The sequence below is a fragment of the Panthera pardus genome, unplaced genomic scaffold (assembly GCF_024362965.1).
Source record: "Panthera pardus isolate Hobbes unplaced genomic scaffold, ASM2436296v1 HiC_scaffold_6, whole genome shotgun sequence".
Taxonomy (NCBI): Eukaryota; Metazoa; Chordata; class Mammalia; order Carnivora; family Felidae; genus Panthera; species Panthera pardus.
In genome coordinates, this window is record NW_026526991.1 from 19,998,559 (window position 1) to 20,020,609 (window position 22,051).

General features: G+C 38.7%; 1 protein-coding gene across 11 annotated transcripts in view; it reads right to left on the reverse strand.

Moving 5' to 3' along the window:
* Window positions 1-22,051, reverse strand: part of MYBPC1 (myosin binding protein C1) — an 87,559-nt gene that overhangs the window by 52,729 nt on the left and 12,779 nt on the right. For 6 of the 11 annotated variants that reach the window (XM_019446584.2, XM_019446579.2, XM_019446587.2 and 3 more), the window contains exons 2-9: window positions 17,946-18,008; window positions 15,521-15,562; window positions 6,946-6,984; window positions 6,413-6,448; window positions 4,661-4,771; window positions 2,763-2,911; window positions 2,338-2,455; window positions 805-856 (exon numbers count right to left, since the gene is read on the reverse strand). In XM_019446584.2, coding sequence (XP_019302129.2) covers window positions 805-856; window positions 2,338-2,455; window positions 2,763-2,911; window positions 4,661-4,771; window positions 6,413-6,448; window positions 6,946-6,984; window positions 15,521-15,562; window positions 17,946-18,008 — 610 coding nt within the window. The remainder of the gene's footprint in view (window positions 1-804; window positions 857-2,337; window positions 2,456-2,762; window positions 2,912-4,660; window positions 4,772-6,412; window positions 6,449-6,945; window positions 6,985-15,520; window positions 15,563-17,945; window positions 18,009-22,051) is intronic. The other 5 variants (XM_019446588.2, XM_019446583.2, XM_053894786.1 and 2 more) reach the window with 4 other exon arrangements.

Genomic DNA, 22,051 nt, shown 5'->3' on the forward strand with positions numbered 1-22,051 from the left:
GAGAAATATGCCTTTTATTAACAGACTAAATCATTGCTTTATGATAGGTTGGGATGATTTTCCTTATCAACAAAACTGAGTGGATTCAGTCTTGAGAAGAACAAAATATTTGCTCTCATTAATGAACTTACATTATGGAAAAATTAAGTACAGAGAGTAAGATAATGTCTGGAAGGGGCTAGTTACATTTCCTGTAGACTGGAACTTTTTTTGTTTTTCATTTTTCTTCCATGTCCCCCAACCCCCAATTTTTCAGCCTTGGCAGTTGCAAAATAAATCAAATGGGTATCTATATTTTGCCTTTCTACAGTATTCTTTATTCTAGTGGACTCAGTGGTCTTTCATTTAATAATCCAATATTTAAATAGCGCTAACTTCAATAAGTCACTACTTAATTGTGGAGAATGGCTCCATAAGTAATTTCTAGATGAAAAGCAATATAAATAAAAGTTTTCTGACATCACTCAACTGATGCTATATCATTATACATCTTTCTTGGACATTTGGTGGAAAATAATGTAATTAAGGACAAAGTCACACATGAAGAGACTAAAAGTGTGTTTTCAAAAAAATAGGAGCTTCACTATGACCAGAATAATCTAAAAAATGATCAGTATACATCTGATTTGAAATTAAACCTACAGCTTTTCTAGAACACTAACCTTTGGATACATAGTATGTTTGACAAGAGTGAAGAGGTGCTCTCATCTGGAAGACAAGAGTGTGGAGGAAGGGAATATGTGTTTGAAAACCCTGCACTTGCACGTTATACCAAAGCTACCTACATTCCCCTTTTGAAGTTACCTTCTCTTGAAAGCAGATCTGATGTCAATGTTTGGAGTAGTCCCAGTAGATTCTTTGAAAGGAAAGAAAACAATAAAATAAATACCCATTAAGAAGGCAATTTTGTGCTCAGTTCCTTTCCAGGCTGTGGGAATTCCTCAGATGGAAGGAACGCCAGGTGGAGTGGGGGATGTCTCTCCTCCTGGATGGCTGAGCGGCTGAGGCATCATACCTCATCCTCCCTCACACAGAATTGATGTGGGGACTACAGGAGGTACCATATCTAGCTGTCATTCTACCTGCCTTTCCACTAGAATTACCCGAAGAATTAAAAAAAAAAAAAAAAATCAGCTTCTTGATCTCCTTGCTGGAGATTTTGATTCACCAGATAAGGGACAGGCACCCAGAAATTAATACTCTTCAAAATCCCTTCAGGTGATTCTCAGAGATTCCTGGCCAGGTTGAAGAGGCCCTGCTCAGGACCAGATTCCCACTTGATACAGAAATCTCTACAGCACGTCCATGATCACCCAGGCTTTACTTGGCGTCTCTTGAAATGGGGTTTCATACTCTTTCCAGGCTGTGTACATAGCTTTAATGAAAGAACTCATGCTGAAGTTAAGTAAAAAAAAAAATTTTTTTTCACCTCCTCATAACTCCTACCTTTAGATTCTGATTTGTCTGAAACACTTTCATGTGACAGCACTTCCCCTATTTATCTGTTATGGATGCCTGGCCTCGTTCACACCATATTCAGCTGATTAGGGTGTGGTTTCTGGGTTCTTCATCCTGCTGGGTACCTTACTCCAGAAGAGAACCAGGTTGATGTATGGTGCCCATGGCCAAAGACATTACTCTAAATGTGGAACAAGTAGCATGTTGCGAGAGTAGTGTTATTTTCTAAGCCTAGATCCTATTCCACTTGTTATAGCCCAGTATTAAATTACACCAGCTTTGTTTCTTGTGGCTTTATCACACTTTGGATTCATCTTAAGTTTATGATATTTGCCACCAAGTCCACTTTCTGTTTGTATACTTATAGAAGTGGTTTTTTCCTAATCTACATGCACACATTTACATTTACCCTATTAAATTCACTCTGGGCAGCACACAGAACATATGGATGGAGAAATTCCCCATCTGACATTAGTCCTTAGAAGAGAAATCCTCCCTTCCACCTGGGTATCCTGACATCCTTGGTACCATATGAAATTATCCCCCAAACTTGAGTGGGAATAAGTTGACCCAATGAAACAGGCACATTCAGTAGAAGAACAAATGGCATCAGCCCTTATCCAGAAGATTGAAGGAATACAGATAGCATGGACAAGAGGTACCTAGCAGTAAAATCCCCTGAAACTCCATTTTTAAATTGCTTCCTAACAATTTAACTCAGCAGGCTTGCTGAGACTACCACAATCAGAAACACACACAGTTTGAAAGAAAACTTTATTTTCAAAATCTCATAGTATTAAATGACCCTCTTCTCCTCTATCCCCTCACATCCCATGGGGGAAAAAAACCACATCTATCCAGACAAGAAGACTTTCTTACCATGTACTTCAAGATCGAATGTGCAGCTGTCAAACTTATCCTTATAGGTGACCTCGCACCTGTAGTTTCCTGCATAGTTCTCTTTGGCCTTAATGATCTGCATCTCAAATGTGTACATCTGCAACAAAATGCATCCGGCATATTTCAGCCCCACCTTGCCAATGGACAGAAGCTATCACATATTTTTGAAATTCCTCAGCATTGGCTTAATGTTTTTTATCTGGGAGCTCCAGCACAGTCAACATAGGAGGGGGTCAATGTGCTCCCCAGCCTCTGGCACAGCAGGGCAACCAGGCTCAAGTATAGGCACTAGGAGTGGTAACTCTAGAGAATTTTCTGGGGCTGAAATCTCTCAAAGCTGAACCTCAAAATGACACAGAAGGAATGACTGAACTGAACCCTGTGCCAGGAGATAAGGGCCATACCCGGGTGTGCCTTTCGAAGGTTTCCTTCAGCTGAAGGTGCTTCCCAGCTTTGCTGGCCAGATCCATCCATTTCCCTTTGAACCATTTGATGGTGGGTTTTCTAAGAAGGTCTTCAGCCTTGACTTTGGCTATAAAGGTGATATTTTCACCTAGAAAAAGCACAAGCAATTCAGACTGTGGCGTAAAAAGTGCCATTAGTTTTGCTCTCAACTGGAAGGAGTTACACAGGATTGCCCTGCAGAGGCTGTGATGTGACTGGTGCCCTGATTTTTTATGCATGCCCTAGGAGTTCTTAGGGTACTCCAACTTGTTCTGTTTTTGAAGTTACGAGGCAGAAAAGGAGCAATGGGTTAATAAGGAAATACTTTTTGTTTGGCTTTATCATGTATAAATGAAATAAAAATGGAAAGCCTCACAAATGTATGGATTTTTTCCATCCTCTTTATTAGGCAAGATGATGGGAAGTCTGGATTTACATGACTCAATGTGACTAAATAAAATTGATCTTTTTGAAATAAAACTACTTATCCATTTGTATTGATTTTTGGGCCCTAAGGACATAAAAATTCTAGCCTAGCATCCAGCCAAGCACTTTGGTGTCTTCTAGAAATACAAGGGGAACAAATATTTCCATCCACATGTAATGTACTCCTATATTCTAGACCTGAAAGAGGTCATTTTAGAATATAACCAGTCAGCTAGGTGGCTTATTTGTTCTGATCACAATATATTCCTTATAAAAACTTATTTTGTGAAAATTCCCGGACCACTAGGTCCTCTCTAACTTACCACCCTGTTTATTTCCTTCATGGCACTTGGCTTTTGTGATTATCTGTTTGTTTAATTTCTCATTGTCTGTTCCTCCCATTAAGACTGTAAGTTCCGGGGCACCTAGGTGGCTCAGTTGGTTAGGAATCTGACTCTCAATTTTGGCTTAGGTCATGGTCTCACGGTTTGTTATGTGGAGCCCTGCCTTGGAATCTGTGTTGATGGTGCTGAGACTGCTTGGGATTCTCTCTCTCTCTTTCTCTCTCTGCCCCTGCCCCACTTTCTCTTTCTCTCAAAATAAATAAATTTTTTAAAAGATTGTAAGTTCTGAATTCTCACATGTTGTACTAGTATTCAGGACAGTGTCTAAAACAGGAGGTGTGTAATCAATATTTTTGGAATGAATGTCTCCAAAGTGAACCCTCTATCCCACTAGTTTCTGCTGAGATACTACTTGTTATCATATGGTATGTGTGCAGATTTGTAATCATCTTATGGAATGAGTATGCCTCAATGACAGCAAAACTGGCTCAGAGCTTTAAGATACACCAGACATTGTTCAAAGCACCTCACAGGTAGTATCCCCATTTTACAGATGAGGAAAGTGATGTGAACCCAATCTGACTCCTGAGTCTAGGAACTCAACAACTATGTGCTAAAGCTTCCTAAAATGATAGCTTTCACTCTCCGTTTCAGGTTAGAAAAATGAGAATCTAGTATATAAATATGATAGAATAGTATTCAGCCATAAAAAGGAATGAAGTACTGACTCATGCTACAGCTTGTATGGACCTTGGAAACATTATGCTATTGGAAAGAAGCCAGCCACAAAAGGTCACATATTGTGTGGTTCCATTTACACCAAATATCCAGAGCAGGGAAATCCATAGAGACAAAGCAGATTAGCCAGGGGTTGGGGAGGGGGAGGGGACAGAGAAGGGGCAGTAACTGCTTAGTGGGGTACATGGTTTCTGTTTGGGGTGATGAAAATGTTGAGATAGAGGTGGTGGTTGCACAGCACTGAGTGTACTAACAGCCACTGGTTGTTCACTTTAAAATGGTAAATTTCATGCGGTGTGAATTTCACCTCCATTTCAAAAGGAAAGCAAGATTTAATGCTTGGCACTCACCAACTTTCACTGATCCTGTTTGAGGCTTCTCCACAAAGAGGGTGGACAGCTGGGAATTGGCGTTCTGCTTGTCTTGTTCCTCCGCAGCAGGCGATTCGCCAAGAGACCATTCTATTGAGAAGAAAGAAAGGAAAGGATCATTTCAGGGCCAGATCCTTCTTAGGCAGACTTACCTGGGTTTGTCGTTCTTGTCAATGCTGAAGCTTTTCTTTTTCTAATAAACCTGGATAAATATAACATCATTCTTTCCATCCATCTCCCCTGGCGCCATCAGTAGAGTGACAGATTCCCATTCTTACAAGGGGTGCCTCTTCCATATAGAACATTTTCTAATTCCTAGAAATAGTAAAACTTTTCAGGTAGGTTGTTACTATGTGTTTGTTGGCAGCCAGAGTTTCCCCGTCCTGTCTGTCCCCTAACAGATAAATAATGATGGGAAGTATATTAAAGCAGAACTGTGTCATAATAGGTGAATGACTATAATGTGCCACGTCCATACAACAACAGAACTGGAAAAGACTAAAGGAAAAAATCAGTTTGCTGGTCAAATGAGAAGGGCTAGGGCCAGACCTAGCCTGATATTTCTAGATTCCTTGCTTTTATATGATTAGATGATTCCACTGGATTTGCATAAATGAGGCGGTAGTTTGACAATTAAGTATCTGATCATGACCAGCAGGCACAAGTTCCAAGAATACTAGGTGCATCCTGCAAAGGGGGAAAAACAGAAAAAGAAAAATCAACTCTGAGGCTTTCCCATGAAGAGAGAGAAGCTGAAAGTGAAGTTTATTTTTATTTTTTAGGTTGCACTCCAAGTGCTAGGCTGGTATTAATCAGTGGTCAACTCCAGCAAGGAGGGCAGGAGAGAGAACTGTAGACATTCCTTCCCTCTGTCTCCAAGAGCTAAATGCAAAGAAGTTCAGTTTCAGCCACTTAGTAACTGGAAAAAAAAAAAATGCATGGGTTGCCAACTCTCTGTTAATGTTTCTTGAAAAGAAGGAAATGTACATTTAGTTATTTTAGTTTTCAGGTAACAGTCATGCTATCCTTAGAAATCATCATTTTCACAATGAAGTTATACAATGTAGTTACATGATTACGTGTGTGTGTGTGTGTGTGTGTGTGTGTGAGAATGTCCATGATATTCATGGTAAGAATGAATTATGGCCATTCATATTTGGAATAAGAGAGCAGGAATTTGTATTGTTTTGTTCCTTTGTATACCCACAAGTGCCTACAAAAGTGCCTGTCCCTTTAGAGGCCCACAGTGGGATTGTAGTGAGCCCTTAACACGAATTTGTCGAGTGAATGTACGACCTCACAAAATTGTAGTGACTGCTGACAAGATACATTTGGAGGTTTTTACAAACTATAAAACAGTTCTAGAGAAGTGTGAATTATCTCTAACTTTAGCATATCCCCAATATGGAGATTTTCAGTTTCTTGATCTCTTTGTATTTGCTAAATGTTAAAAAATGATATCTACAATAAAACAAACAAATCTGTGATATATGTGGCTGAATTCCTGTATTTGTGTGTGTGTGTGTGTGTGTGTGTGTGTGTCATGCAAAATTAATCATTTCTCAATACATTAGTTTTCTTGTAAGAAGATTTGTAATAAAATATTGCTTTTTTTAAAAAGCTACAAACAGAATAAAACAAAGATTAGAATTAAAACAGCTTCAAGAAATGAGGTCATTAGTGACTATATTAGGATGGGGTCGGGACGCCTTACTGCAGGCGAGCGCTCACCTGAATCTTTTCTTTCCAGGGCCCGACTACCCACACCTGAAAGGAAAGTGTGATTCGGATGATACAAGGGCAAGGGGTGAAAATGGACAGCTGACTCCAGCCTTCTTGGATTCCCCTAAACCCTGTCTCTCCTCATGATGGGGAAAAAAAACTAGAAATCGTCTTGGGGGAAAAAAAATAGAAGTCAGCTTGTTTGGAAAATTAGTAGAAGAACAATAATAAAATAAAAGAATTCAAATATCTAAAGAACAGGGGACAAGGGCATATAGCTGGAAAGGAAAGAAAACCATTTTTGTCCTTAAAATTCATACCCAAGATTTACTAATCTTATTTATTTCACAAAGAAAGTTTCCTTTCATTTAAAAAAAAATCACCATTAAAGCCCAAGTTTTCCCTGCTGGTGTTGGCAGAGGCAAAAGCTGGTGACCCTGCTTTGCACACTGTCTCATCAAGGTTCTCTGCCTTTCCTTTTTCTTTATTGTCAATTAACAATAAATTACAAAGTGGGGGTAAGGAGTTGGAATCATCCTAACCTGGAGGCAGGGCACTAGGCGTGGAGGCTTCCTCTTCATCTGAAACAAGAAATAGGAAGAAAAAGTCAAGAAGAAAAGGACTTTGTCCTGCAAAAGAGAAGTCTCCTGCAAAAAGAGAAGGCTGAAAAAAGAGAGAACACACAAAACACGCTGAATGATGAGTCAGCCTTAGAAGACTCGGTACCTGAAAGATTAAACTCAGTATTACAGACCAAAGAGAAAAATAAATAAATAAAAGCGTGAGAGAATAGAGCAATCCAGTGAAAGTGCAGATTAAGAAATGGAGCTCTGGGCAAAAATTTCATGTGACTGTAGGTTAGGAAAAAAATTAATGCTAAAAATTGAACCTTGACAAAATCAACAACACAAGTGTTTTAGAGTTCTTATTTTGTAACTAAAGTCAGTGTCAGATATAATTTGCATGCCACAGTCATTTGAACATAAGCATAAAAAAGCATAAAAAAGAGAATTTGTTCTTCCCTGCCCCCCAAAACCTTGTGACTAATTCCCCTTTTATATTTAGGAGACAAAAGACAGCACTAACTACATTAATTAAGATAAATCAGTTTGTCATACTTACTAAGTTTACCAATATTTATTTTAGGAACTTTATGAGCATTTCCTCATGATTATATTGGTATTGGCCAAATGCTGTGTAATTTAAAAAATATTTATGAAAACACATGTGTAAAATTCAAAACATGCTTTAGAGTGTTCATGTGCAGAGGCACTGAATATTCTCCTTTTCTAAACTGTCTGAATTTCAAGGGGTCTTTATAATTTTAGATGCTTAAATAGGCATTCGGTGTTATCTCAAACTCTGCCCCTCCTTTTTCGAAGCGTAAAAACTAATGTCGGTGTAAATAATAATAATCTTTGTACTTAAAACACTAGAATAATTGTGAATTTCAAAACAAACTTATGACTATATAAAATAGGATACAGAAAATACATGTACATGGCTGTTAATTTTAAAGTGCTTAAAAATTCCTGACAAAAGGTAAAATAGCACATTTTTATATAATATATCATAATTATAATTATAATATATAATATTATATATAATTATACATAATATAGTCTATTAGAATATTTACTACAAAGATTATTTACTAGCCTGAGATTTCTTTTCTAAAACTGCCGAACAGGAATATGTTTTATTACTTTTTAACAAAATAACTAATGTAATATGTCAAGAAACTTGATGTCATGTCTTCAAAATACAAGAGGGGATTCGCTGAACACTGGGATTTGGGATTCTTCAGAGGAAACTTTCTGGGGTCAAAAAAGCTTGGAAAATGCTAAGCTAAATAAAGTCAAATGTATTTTATTATATTGTATGGATGTGCTCTTACTGAGGGGTATCGCAGACTTCTGTATGCTAATGGACACTGGCACTGAGGGGTGGAGACAAAAATGATACAGCAGTTAGCCCTTCCCAAATTTTGTTCACTTTTCAATCCTTTTCTCCTGGAACATCCATTAACATCCACAAAACCGTGCATTTGGGGAGGTATAGGTATTTCTGAGCTATTCCAGAAGATTGTTAGATAATCAAAATTTTACATAACCAAAAATAAAATACCTTGAGATTTTTCTGTATCATTTGTCATGCATTTAATTCATTATTTAGTATTCTATTCTTGTAACCTATTCGAAGGCTTTTATTTACTCAAGTATGTAAAGAATCTTGATTTAAAGTCCTGTCAAAATTCTTTAAAAAAAATTTTTTTTAATGTTTATTTTTGACAGGGAGAGAGAGACAGAGCATGAGCAGGGGAGGGGCAGAGAGAGAGGGAGACACAGAATCCAAAGTAGGCTCCAGGCTCTCTGAGCTGTCAGCACAGAGCCCGACGCAGGCCCTGAACTCACAGACCGTGAGATCATGACCAGAGCTGAAGTCGGACGCTCAACTGACTGAGCCACCCAGGTGCCCCAGTCCTGTCAAAATTCTTGAAAATGAAGTTTTAAAACTGAACCAAATCCTGGGAAGGAGTTTTTTAACTAGAAACTAGAAGCTGGAAACATTTTGAGTCAAATGAACATTTTATTCAGGTTTTTGTGGTCGCTAGTTTGCTTTGTGCACTGTGCATAGTGAATTAATTGTTTAGAATGCAAAATAATTGAGAAAAGAATATTTACATACTTGCATAAAATGAAAGTGAAAAGAGAAGCCATTTGTTGAGCAGAAATTTGATGGGCAGTAGTTTCAGAGTCTACTAAATGTTAAAACTAATCGGAGGGACATTCACAATTATTTTAGACTATTAAGGCACCACATATTAAAGCAGTGCTTCAAAGTATCAGGAAATGATACTCTGGATGATCCCACATTACTTCCAAACAGCAATTACTTCCCAATTGGCACTTCGTTGTACATAAATGTTCAACTTTACTGAAGTTCTAGAAAATATAATTGACAAGGGGCAAATTTTATGATTCCCTCCTTTCAAAAGTAGCTTTGGTCCTGGCATCCCATAGATTGGAGAATGTAGTTAAGATGCTGGATCCTCATCTTAAATTCTAAAAAAGGTGCCTGCTTGAATTTGGTTGAACTGGATGAGAATGAAAGATCTAATTTTCTTATATACTATGGAAAAACAGGTTCTACTGCTAGAAGGGAAACAGAATATCCAACTGTTCTGGGTTGTGCCTAGTTCCACAACACATATATTAAAGCCAAGGCATCGTACCAATAACATTTTCAAACAAAACAGAACAAAAAATACAATACATAAGTTATATTTTCTTTTTTTCTATTTAAAAGTCACTACAGTGACGATGAAAAACATCTGTTTTGGGGTCTTCAGAATACGGCATATCTGAAGACCACAGACCAGAACACCAGACACTCTCCCCTAGCTCACGGAAGGGAGATTTACCAACACAGAATTTTACTTGTCCTTAGGTCATGGGAAAATAGCACTTTTTGTAAAACCATAAAAACGGTTCTTTAAATAACTGAAGTTCCCAGAGAAGAGGGCCTGGAAAGTAGAGGAAAAACTCTGTCTCATATTACAAGCTTGGGATTTTAGGGGGACACATGTAAAATCTGGAATGCAGGGAGAGAACTCTAGAGATTATAGAATATATAGATTCTTATGATTCTACACATTCTCTTCGGCATAAAATAATTTCTACCTATGGTTGATATAAATTGCCTTTTTAAATTAATTTTTAAGTCATACAAAACTTGGGACAATTGATGAGATTTTTAAAAAGACCAAAAAGCACATGAAATTAAAGTATATGTGACTCTCAACAAACCTCACTTAACCACTTAACCTTGTTTGATTGCGACCAAGTTCTGAATTCCTCAAGCATAGTAATCAGTTGTGGAAAACATTGGCTCATGTGACCAAATTAACCACAGCAGCAACAACAATCATGTATGTAAGGAAATAATATCAACAGCTGACATGAATTCATCATGTTTGGAGGCATTTGATTAATTGATCACATTTTCTTTTTTTTAATTAAAAAATTTTTTATTACATTTCTTTAGTTTTGAGCGGCAGAGAAAGAGCGTGAGTGAGAGAGGGGCAGAGTGAGAGGGAGACACAGAATCCAAAGTAGGCTCCAGGCTCTGAGCTGTCAGCACAGAGCCCAACTGGGGGCTCGAACCCACAAACTGTGAGATCATGACCTGAACTGAAGCCGGACGCTCAACTGAGCCATCTTGGAACCCCTTTTTAAAATTTTTTTAACCTTTATTTATTTTTGAGAGAGAAAAAGAAACAGAGCATGGGCGGGGGAGGGGCAGAGAGAGAGGAAGACACAGAATAAGAAGCAGACTCCGGGCTCTGAGCTGTCAGTGTGGAGCCCAACATGGTTCACGAAGCCACAAGCCTTGAGATCATGACCTGAGCTGAAATCGGATGCTTAACTGACTGAACCACCCAGGAGCCTAAGATCATATTTTCTTAATGAAAAGGCACATGCCTTCATACCTTGATACTTCTTATTTTTTCAATGTTTATTTATTTATTTTTGAGAGAGAGAGAAAGTGTGAGCAGGGGAGGAGCAGAGAGAGAGGGAGAGAGAAAGAATCCCAAGCCGGCTCCACACTCAGGGCAGAGCCTGAATTGGGCCTCAAGATCAGGATCTGAGCAGAATCAAGAGTTGGACCCTAGACCAACTGAGCCACCCAGGCGTCCCTTGCACCTTGATACTTCTAAAGTCAGGATTCATCCTACAGTAAATACATACATTTATTGAGTCTTTTTCTTTTCCAAATCCATTAAATCAATGTTGTATCTTATAATGGCTGTGTCATAAAATTGAAATGTGTGATGATAGTAGTACTTTTTCTTCTCATTTTTTTTAAAGTTTATTTATTTTTTGAGAGAGAGAGAGTGGGGGAGGGACAGAGAGGGAGGGAGAGAGAGAATCCCAAGCAGACTCTGTGCTATCAGCCCCAAAACAGGGCTCAAACTCATGAACCAGGAGATCATGACCTGAGCTGAAGTCAAGAGTCCAATGCTTAACCAATTGAGCCACCCAGGCACCCCAGTGATATTAGTTTTTAACAAAGATCATTACAAAGAAGTAATATAATTAGAAAGCATAAAGTACATTGGATGGTTGGTTGTCTGATACCTAAAGGTAAAATGACACAAAAAAATGTTAGCATGTGAATTAAAAACACCAGAACAATGCTATTGCAGAAAAGGGATCTAAATGAAGACAAAAAATTGGAATCACTCTTTGCATTTAAAAAAAGGATCACATCATTTAGGAGAAAACTTGCTAGAGCTTGCGCTGGTTCACTTCCTCATTTGCCAGCCACACTCATGCCAAATGAAAGGCTCTTCATCTCAAGTTATGTGAGATCTTTAATATGCACAAGGTTCATTCATGATAGTTTATGGGGTAATATTGAAGTTAATGCCTGGAAAAAAGAAATTAAGTCTTTATTCACTTGCAGTGATTACCAAAGTGGATATTTTTCTGAAAGAAAAATAAAAAGAGGCAGTAAATATCCCATTTGGGCTTACCAAAATATATCAAGACGCAAAAATTAAAAAAAAAAAATTGTTTTTAAGTGCCCGAACTTAGGTATTGAAGTGAATAATGATTTTCAAAGTAGTCTCTGATGCTAATGCTCTGGCACACCTGGAATCACTCCCAAGACCAGCTTTGAACTTCCCCTGGGATCAGGTGTTAAGGTGGAGATGAGACCCAATCTCATTACCCTGTGTTCACGTGTACAAGGTTGACTGGCCAAAAAAAAGTATGTTCCCACTTGATCACCAACATTATTCTCTACACATGGCCCTCCATGACAATTGTCTGTTTCCAAAACTGAAAGCCACTGTCCTCTGCTGATGGGTGCTCTCCCCTCCAAAGCTCCCTAAAGTTGGCTCCAGGAGAACAGGACCCAGCAGCCAGACCCATGCCTGGCACAGAGCCGACACTTAGTGAAAAATTGCTGAATAAGTGGACATTGGAATAAAAGACAGATCTTTTGGCCCCACTGAGCATGTAGAAAAGAACCTGTACCTAGCACCCCATTGATTTGCCATCTGTGTTATTCTGAAAGAATTCTAAGCCATAGCAGCATTGTTTTTATAAAGACATTGCTTCCCAGTATGATCACTCTAAAAGGGATTTGTGCATCTAATTTCTGGTATTGCTGCTTGGTTACACACATTTCTATATTGTCATCTCTATTGTTTCAATTCCAGGACAAAGTTATCAGTATTAGGGAACAGGGTAGCTGGATGGACAACTCCAGAGGCAAGCAAGCAAATAAACAAATATTAAAACCCCTTCCTGGGAAATCAGCTATTTCCCAGACAGAGACTCTTAGTAAATGTGAAAGAGTTGGCAAATCTAACCTCAAACACTACTTGTAAGATTGATATAGGAATGAAGCAACATTCTGCGGCTATCAAAAAATTTTCAGAACGTTTCCAGATTGTTCCAGGAAGATCCAGGCAACCTGAGAAAAATATTAAGCCTACACTGCTGTGCAAAATTTTCTTAGTAGTGACAGTCTCGGAGCTACTAACTGACTATACTTCAACTAATTAGATAGAAGAATAAGTTCTGAGAATGCACTAATATCCAGGAGTGGCCATTCTTAATGGTTTTAAGTGAGTTGGCCTCACAGTAAAAATCATCCATCTCTTCTGGGGATGCATAGCACCAGTGTCTCATCCTGAATCTCACTGACTCGAGAGTTTGGGGGATGTTCATACTCCTGCCCAGCAAACATGGTAAGTGGAAATAAAAATCTATCCAGAGTACTACTGTCTATATGACCGAATAGCTAAGCCTGCCTGGAAATTCAATTGTTCATTCATTCTACAAGTATTTATTAGGAGATTGCCATGTGCAGCTCTCTCTGCCAAACACTGGAAGAAATGAGCTGAGGGGACCAAAGAAGTGTTAGGACATGGTGCCTGACAAAAAACTTGAAACCTGTTAGGGGAAGGACTGAACCACTAATATGTGATTAAGTTGAGAAAAGAGTGATCTGATGCCAGAGACCATAGGTCCAAGAGAAATCAGGAGGAGGAAGGGCAGATGAAAGACAGCTAAGACAGTCCAGGAAAGCTGCACAGAGGAGTGAAAGCTGAATTGATGGCTTAAAAAACAATGAGACGGACTGAGGGCTGAGGGAGGGTGAAGGGCAGGTAGGGACATTCTAGTCAAGGCTGGAGAAAAGGTCTGCTACACCTGTCAATTCTGTTTATGCTTATGCAAGCCTTCTTTCTCAACTAGGGAAATACATAAAGCGGTGATTACTGTGTCTACCTTTTACATAGCGTTGTCTTTGAAATTTCCCTCTCCTTGATGAAAGTAAGTAATAGTTCAAGAGGACTGTGTATTAGAAAATAACTTCCATCCATCTACCTTCTTGATTTAGGGATGTCACTTTCTATCCTAAACTGATTTGCTTCCTAGTCATGGAGAGCAAATAGAACCATGGCCGTTTATGTGGCTGGGAGCATGACTGCATGTGGCCATGGGCTTGCTTAATTCTGCAAATGTCAGAAAAAGTGCTGCTAATTTCAAAATTCCCTAGTCATCTGGTCTAGCTCTTTCATCATACTGGGTTCTGTGTTTAGAGAAGAGTTTTTGTTGATTAGTTGACTGGATGATTGGTTGATTTTAACTTACAGGAAGGCATTTTCTCATTTAAGCATACAAATATAATGATGACTTTTCACATTAAGGGTCAGGCACAGGCTTTGTTTAAACATCGACAGCTTGCCCTCTGGTATTATATCATCTACTTTGTTGGTTGAGCCTTACAGCCTGGTCCAACCACCTTTCTAAATTTGGAAACAGAGGGGTATGCCACTGGCCTTGTAGAGAATAATGTTTCAATAGCTTCAGCCAGGATGTCTAAACATCCTTGAACCCTTCTCATGGAAGGAGTTCTAGAAGTTTGCACTGTCTGCATTCCATAAGCAAATAACCTTCAGACTGTAGCCCATGTGGCCAGGATTACTATTTATGTTACTATCCATGGGTGCCACTGAAGGTCAAGGACAAAAGCACCAACATTATGTGTTCATTTATGATATTGTAAATTCAAGTTAACTGAAGAAAAGAGGTCCAATGTACTGAAAGAAAAAAGCATTTTACTAATGTATAGGAGACAATAATACCATAGGAATTAGGTAATGAAATATGACATAGTAAGAACAAAGAAATACTTAGCATGCTTTTGAGTAGTGTCCAAAAAAAAAAAAAAGAAAGAAATATTGCAATCAAGAAATAATTGGTTATTCCAAAATTTAACTGTGTTATTCAATCCACAAATAAAAGAGGAACTTTTAAAAATGATGATACAAACATATAGGCAGAATTCTCTAATCTATATCTGTGAAAACTTTCTTTTGTAGAAGGGTAATGCTCCTTAGCTTAGGACAGTTGGTCCTTCCTCCACGGAGAGACAAAGGAATGAATATTTCATGGATCCACAGTAGTAAGTAGTACATGATAAAGATTATTCACTTTCTAAGACTGGACTATCTTCATATAAAGTAAAAATAGAATAATATTACAATCATAAATGAGTTTCCAATTCAATAAGGATCAACATAATGTTTGCTTAAGGTTGTACTGTCAATATATTTAAACCATCATATAAATCTATGCAAATATACAATGTTACAAAATGAGATGCTAGCCTTAAAAAATTGCTAGTGAAACTTGGAACAGTTCATCAGTAACATGAAAATATTCCATTAAAAAAAAATGTGTAATCCAGATAACTTTCCAAACTGGCACAATCCCAAGAATACCAGATAACTCTTTTCCTTCACATGCACATGGTAACTTGGAAACTACCAATTGATTTGCTGGCATCTCAACAAATGCTTGTGATATTTTTATCATTGTTGTTTTTCTTTTAGAAAGGTGAATCATGAAAACTGATCAAAGCACCCTTCGTTATGCTGACTGATCATGCAGGTAAGATGCAGAAGAACTCTAAACCGCACCGATGAAAGGTAATGTGGAGAAGTTCTATAGGACCACCATGGCAGTCAATACTGACCTCTTTCTACTGACCTCCTTTTGTTGAATTCAGCCTCACTTCCCCTCCCCCGCAACTCACCTTTTGTTGGTGTAGTTCCGGCCTCTTTCCCTTTATTTGGTTCTGTATGGAAAGTACAAGCACATTTTTAAAAGTGTCTCAAAGAAAGCATTTAATTGTGTGATGAGCAATGGGGTGGAGGGTGGGAAAGAAGAAATTAATGGCAACAGTACAGGTCATAAATGACACCACATATTCACTTATTACACTATACATGAGTTATGGATTTTGGAATTTATAATGTAGAATCCCATTAAGCTTAATAAAAGCAATGAATAACTCTGATCACTTTTGAAAAAAGTATACATAGGGACATGCAATACAGATTTTGTTAAAATATACTTAGCTATGCTGAGACTATGTTAAATGTGCTTATGTAGAAGTGAGTATAAAATGTGGGTCACTTCATTTTAGACCCCAAAAGGGACTGACTTTTTAAGGAAGTTTGACCCACATAGTGATTCTAATTGTTTGGACTTCGAGATGATATTATAGTAATAAGCCGGGGTATACAATCTATAATTGTACAATAGTTTCAAAGAAAATATTTTGGTGCATATACTAATTTTCTAGGTTGAATGGAGAGGCAATAATCAATGCAACATGAGAACAGTAACATCCAATTTCATCAGCTGAGGCAGACCATCTAGCTTGCTTCTCTCTGTCCAGAATTAAATTAGTTTAGATATTTGCAAATATGTCTGACTTGTGATATATGTGAGAAAAGAATTATTTTAAGCATGGATTCTTTTATTTTTTTTTCTAGATGGGTGAAGTAGAGGTCTGAATCTTAGTTAACTAATAACTACTTTAACAGTTTGGGAGGAGACTTGCTTTAGCAACAGGAAGTCAGTATTGTGTGATGAATATGAAATATGCCTATGCCATAATAAGGGGAAATTTAGAGCAGCCCAGTGACCTCAACAGATCTGAAGAACAGAAGGGAGAAGTTATGTCTTCAATGGCCTGTAGGTTTTCAGTGTACTCAATATTGGCAAAAATAAATTTGTAAGTGCAAGGAGAAAACACACCAAAGAAGAAGATCCTAAGGAGAATGTCACACATCTATACTGGCTAAAAGAAAACTAAATTGAGATCGTCCCTATTTGAACTCACATGGCACTGAGCCTCGTTCATTCATTTTGACACATGGCAATATTTTTCTACACTGGTTAAGGGTTTTGAGTGTGTGAATCTTGTATTCTTAGCCGGGCAAAGGGGCTCCTGTGGACAGTCAAATTTCTCAAAGTGGCTTCCTGAAAATGATCTCCAGATGGAAGAGCTTCATAATCACCTTTCAAATTTCCATGCAAAAAAATCACCAGCAACTGAGGCCTTTTCAGTTTCTGCTTTCACCTAGACTGGGTTGGTCTACAGTGACTTCTCACCCCTTGACTTCACACCACATTGTCAATTCAAGAAACCTGCATTAAATCACTTTCTGCCTTGTGAGATTCTCACAGTATTTCCTCGTGTTTCAATTTAGTGGTTGTATTATATTTGGTGGTTCTCCAGGCTGTATTTTATTTTCTATGTGGTTGTAAGCAAACTGAATTCAAGATAATGTTTTCTTCTTAGAGTTCCAATATTCTTCTTTTCCTTAGGTCTATGTGAACGTAAAAGCAGGCTCCACCTGTTGTGTGAAATAGTAATGCCCACTGTCACTGGGCATCACATCTACCTGCCAAGGGGTTCACTGGAACTCTTTTTTTTTTTATGTTTATTTATTCTTGAGAGAGAGAGAGAGTGTGAGCAGGGGAGGGGCGGAGAGAGAGAGGAAGACATGGAATCTGAAGCAGGCTCCAGGCTCTGAGCTGTCAGCACAGAGCTGTCAGCACAGAGCCCAACGCTGGGCTTGAACTCATGAACCACCAGATCATGACCTGAGCTGAAGCTGGATGTTTAACCAACTGAGCCACCCAGATGCCCCTTGTTGGAACTCTTTATTCCTGTTTTTTTTTGTTGTCACCATGGGGACAACAGGGTACTATGAAGTGGAGGAGTTGAGCCTCAGAGGCCACCGAACTATCCTGGAAACTGTTTCTTGAGGAGTTGATGGTGACGTAGTTCACAAGAAAGATGTGGGCTTTGTTTGGCTTTAGCTATATGTGAAAAAGCTCTGCAAATCCTTCATCCCCTCAGAGGCCCAGGCTCCACAATGCTAAAACGTGCGCATGACAACAACTTTGGCATAACTAGAAGGGTCTCTGTAAGTGTATGATGTGCCATCCAAATCAGATTAATGTGAGAGGACTATACAAACACAATGTATTATTTTTTATATCATTATTATTATCGTTATTATTATAAACCTGTTACAACTGTGGTCATCCAATTTCTCTGGAGGAGTTAGATTAAAACTCACAGTTTCAGTGGAGGCCAGATCATGCTGGGATGGAGGTTCTGTATTTGCAGCCCAGACGTGTGAAGTAGTGTTTTTACTCACCTGGGGGTGGGGCTGGGGCTGGAGCTGGGGCTGGAGCTGGGGCTGGGGCAGGCACTTCATTTTCTAGAAATGAAAAGAATAATGGAAGTATTAGTCTCACTTCTCCGAGAGAAAAGCTACTTTCCACAGCCCCAGGCTGTGCTCAACTCCAGGCAGTTAATCACCTGCACTGACAAGAGGGACAGAGCAGGAAAAGCATCAACCTGTGACCAAGACACACTGCCTTTTGGTATATGGTGTGAGGTAAGGATCTAAATGGTATTCTATAGATTTCCAGGAGGACTAAATGGAATTCTATAGATTTCCAGGAGGACTAAATGGAATTCTATAGATTTCCAGGAGGTGAGTTCGAGCCCCACCTTAAGTAAGTAGAGATTACTTAAAATTAAAGTCTTTTTTTAAAAAAAGCAACAACAAAACAAAATAAAAAAAAAAACCCAGTTTGGTCTAACAGTCATCACTATGTGCAGTCTAGACAGGCTGGAATGAGTGTATCAAGAATGAACCACACCTCAAAAAAATCAGAAAGGAGCAACACAGGCTGTTAGGATGCATTGATATCTTTTTTCATCACTAATTTTTTTGTGTTGGGTATAAACTTAAATTTAAAAAAATAACTATTTTCATTCAAATGACCATAAGTAAATATATTATCATTTACTAAAGAGAGAGAAAAATATAAAACAAAAAGAGATAAGCATATAGGCTTATAGCAGAAGCTAACATGGCAGGATACAATGTAGTTTGAAGATATAACAAGTGTCCTTTAGATGGCATCAAGGGACATGCTTTAGTTTCTTCACCACATCATGGAAAGGATCTGTGGTGCCAGTGTTAGCCAGAAGACAAAACCCTTGGTAAAAGCCTTTTATTTTCAGAGATCTGAGTGCAGATGGAAATCTAATGTTGACCTCTTGGCTTTGCGTGAGTTGTTGCAGCACACGGATATCAGAATACTCAGAGCAAGAGCCCAACTTCTTTGGCACACTATCTTTTGGACAGGGTCATTGTCACCCAATGCCCAAGAACATCTTCCTGGCTCTCCCTGCAGACAAATTTCTCTGTCCTCTGGTCTCTTTTTCCCATAGCTGCAGGGATTACTTAATGACACAACTGTATTTCATCCTGTTATCCTCTCTAGAGGGTCTTGGTTATCTCTTTAGTGAGGTCTACACTCTTCAAGTTCATATTCAAAGCCATTGCCAGTGGACACTTCCTCCCTCTCTCTTTTTAAGTGCACCCCGGTGACCCCTCTGTTCTAGAGCTGGTTCCTCGTTTCAACTTCTGACCTGTCTGCCACCAAGAAGACGATGATGGTCTTCTCCCCGACAGACCTTTGATTATTTTCTGCATGTGATTTTATCAGATAGACCTTGGTTCAAATCCTGACTCTACGCCTTATTAGTTGTGTAATCTGGGACAATTCCTTAATCTCTGTCAATTTTGGTGTCCTCATCTGTGAAATAACAATAATAAGGTGGTAATCTATGCAAACTGCAAGCACAGTTCCTGCCTGTAGGTAGAGCTCTATAATTTACAACTATAACTACCATCATTATTTTGTCAATCTTTTTCTATCTTGACATTTCTCTTAAGATTCCCAGAGCTAATTATTCCCTTCTTCTCCCCTCCCTTATTCTCTTTGCATTCTGGACCACATGATAATACACTCTTTATTCACTAATTATTTTTTAACTATTTTCCATTTATCTCAGTATATATGTGTTTCTTTTCCCTCCCAGCTGAACAAGAACAGAGACTTTTTTCATTCCTTTCCCACCTCCCTGGGACCTCATTTTATTGTTGGAAATACATTAAATGCATAGTGAATTGACAAAAAAGAATTCGAAGGGCTTCATTGGTTATCACATTGTCCATGCTAAACAAAGGCCAATTTTTGTAAGGGAAGCTGTGATTACTCAAAATCCTGATTTGGAAGTAAGGCCAAGGGTGAATTCTAAACAAATAAATAAAGGAGAATTATCTTGGACACTGAAACCGTAAATGTATTCTGAATGTGAATTGTCCATTTCCATTGTGTCTGTGGCCCCAGTGCTCTATGTAAAAGCCCCAAGATCGAAACAAAATGAGAATTTAAAAGGCTTAGTTCAACTTCCAACAAATCCACAGAATTTCAGTCATTAACAACCGACTATATCATACTAGAGAACTATAGAAATATTATAGGATATTAATACTGATATTTTTAGGATGTTTTCAGGAAATGGAAGTAGGAAAATGCATGCCTGTCTGGCATGGAGGTAGAGCCAGAACTTTTCCTTCTTAAAATCATAGAAACCCTGTTACTATATAGCCATTGGAAGAATAAATAAATAACAACCACTTACAGGCAACAACTGCATGAAGGACATAGTGTATATTAATTCTTTTAATCTTTACAACTCTATCAAATCAGTACTTTTTTAAAAAAATATTTTTTAAGTTTATTTATTTATTTATATATAGAGAGAAAGAGCATGAGCAGGGGAAGGGCAGAGAGAGAGGGAGAAAGAGAATCCCAAGGAGGCTCTGCTGCCAGTGCAGAGCCTGACATGGGGTTCAAACTCACGAACCATGAGATCATGAATGAAATCAAGAGCTGGATGCTTAACCAACTAAGTTACCCAGGTGACCCTTAAATCAGTACTTTAATTATCCCCATTTTGCAGATGGCAACTGAGGCAAGGTCCTATAGCCCATGAAGGATGGAGGCAAGCTCTGCCCCACCAGGTGCAGTCAGGTCTGCCTGACTCAGAACCTGGGCTGCCCAAGATGGGGCTGCACTTCCCTTCTCAGCTGCTCAGACTTGTGGAGGCAGAAGTGGATTGATGGACTTTTCAGAAATATTACTGCATTTTTCCTAGTGTATTGACTGGCCTTATTGTTATGGCCACATAACCTCATATGGATGCTGTCCTTTCTGTAGGAGTGGAATATGCCTCAATTTCCTCATCTATGCAATAGAAATAATAGCATAACCTATCTTAAGAGTTATTGACAGAAACAGATGAATTCCTACAGGGGTAAATACCATATATGCAATCTCTCTTTTTGTGGCTATCATCATTATTGCCATAATTTTACTCTGACACAACTGTGAGAATGACACTCATGCCTTTCCACACATGCCACTTGCTAGGGATTTGCCTTATTTCTAGGTATGTGTCTGCATCATGTCAGAACATGTTTGGAATTGGGGTGGGGGCTGAGGAAGCATCTGGGAACTGAGCAGAGGTTGTAGGGACCATGCTCTTCTACTGTGCAATGGTAATAATAATTGATTTTGATGAAAATTGCATACATTGTAGAGTTTGTTTAATGTAGATACATTGACTAATCAGTCAATCAATCTTGGTAGGACATAAAGGATGAAAAGATGAACCCTCCATAGCTTTCCAAGCCTTTGAAACAAAGAATTCCCGCTGTCCTAAACCTAGAGAAATGGAGAACTGGGTGTAGTGAAGGTCAAGCAGCAAAGGAATTGGACTGGAAATGCATAGTTGCAGGTGAGTCTCAGGACCTGAGGCATCTCCTTTGCCTTAAAAGAGCTGCTAATGCATCTCTCTTACTCCAAGTCATATTTTGTCACTGACAGGTTCTGTGGTGCCCAGCTTTGCCCACCCCTCTAAAAGCCATTTGCATGTTCCCCAGATTCATTAGCTGCCTTTATAACAATCACTCATTCACAACAATTTCCATGGTACTCACTGAATGGGGACCATAGGAAGAAGGGCCCACCCAACCAGAACTCATTAAGCATAAATCCAACATAAATCTCACAAGAGTAGGCATTTATAAGAGAGGCAAAGATGAGGTGCCAGTGTTTAAGAAGCTCACAGGTAAAGGAACTACCCTTTTCTATCAAGTTAGTGACCAAACCAAGTGGCTTTGCTCTCTCAGAACATTCGAGACTCAACACCTCTACAGTCTGTCCGGTGCTTCTGAAATTGCTCTGTGGATATGAATCACCTGGGGATTTGGTCAAGTGCAGATTCTGATTCTGGGGGTCAGCGGCAGGCTTCAAGTTTCTGCATTTCTAACAGGCTCCCAGCTGATACTGATGCTGTCGGTCCACAACCCACACTTTGAGTAAGAAGTCTCAGACT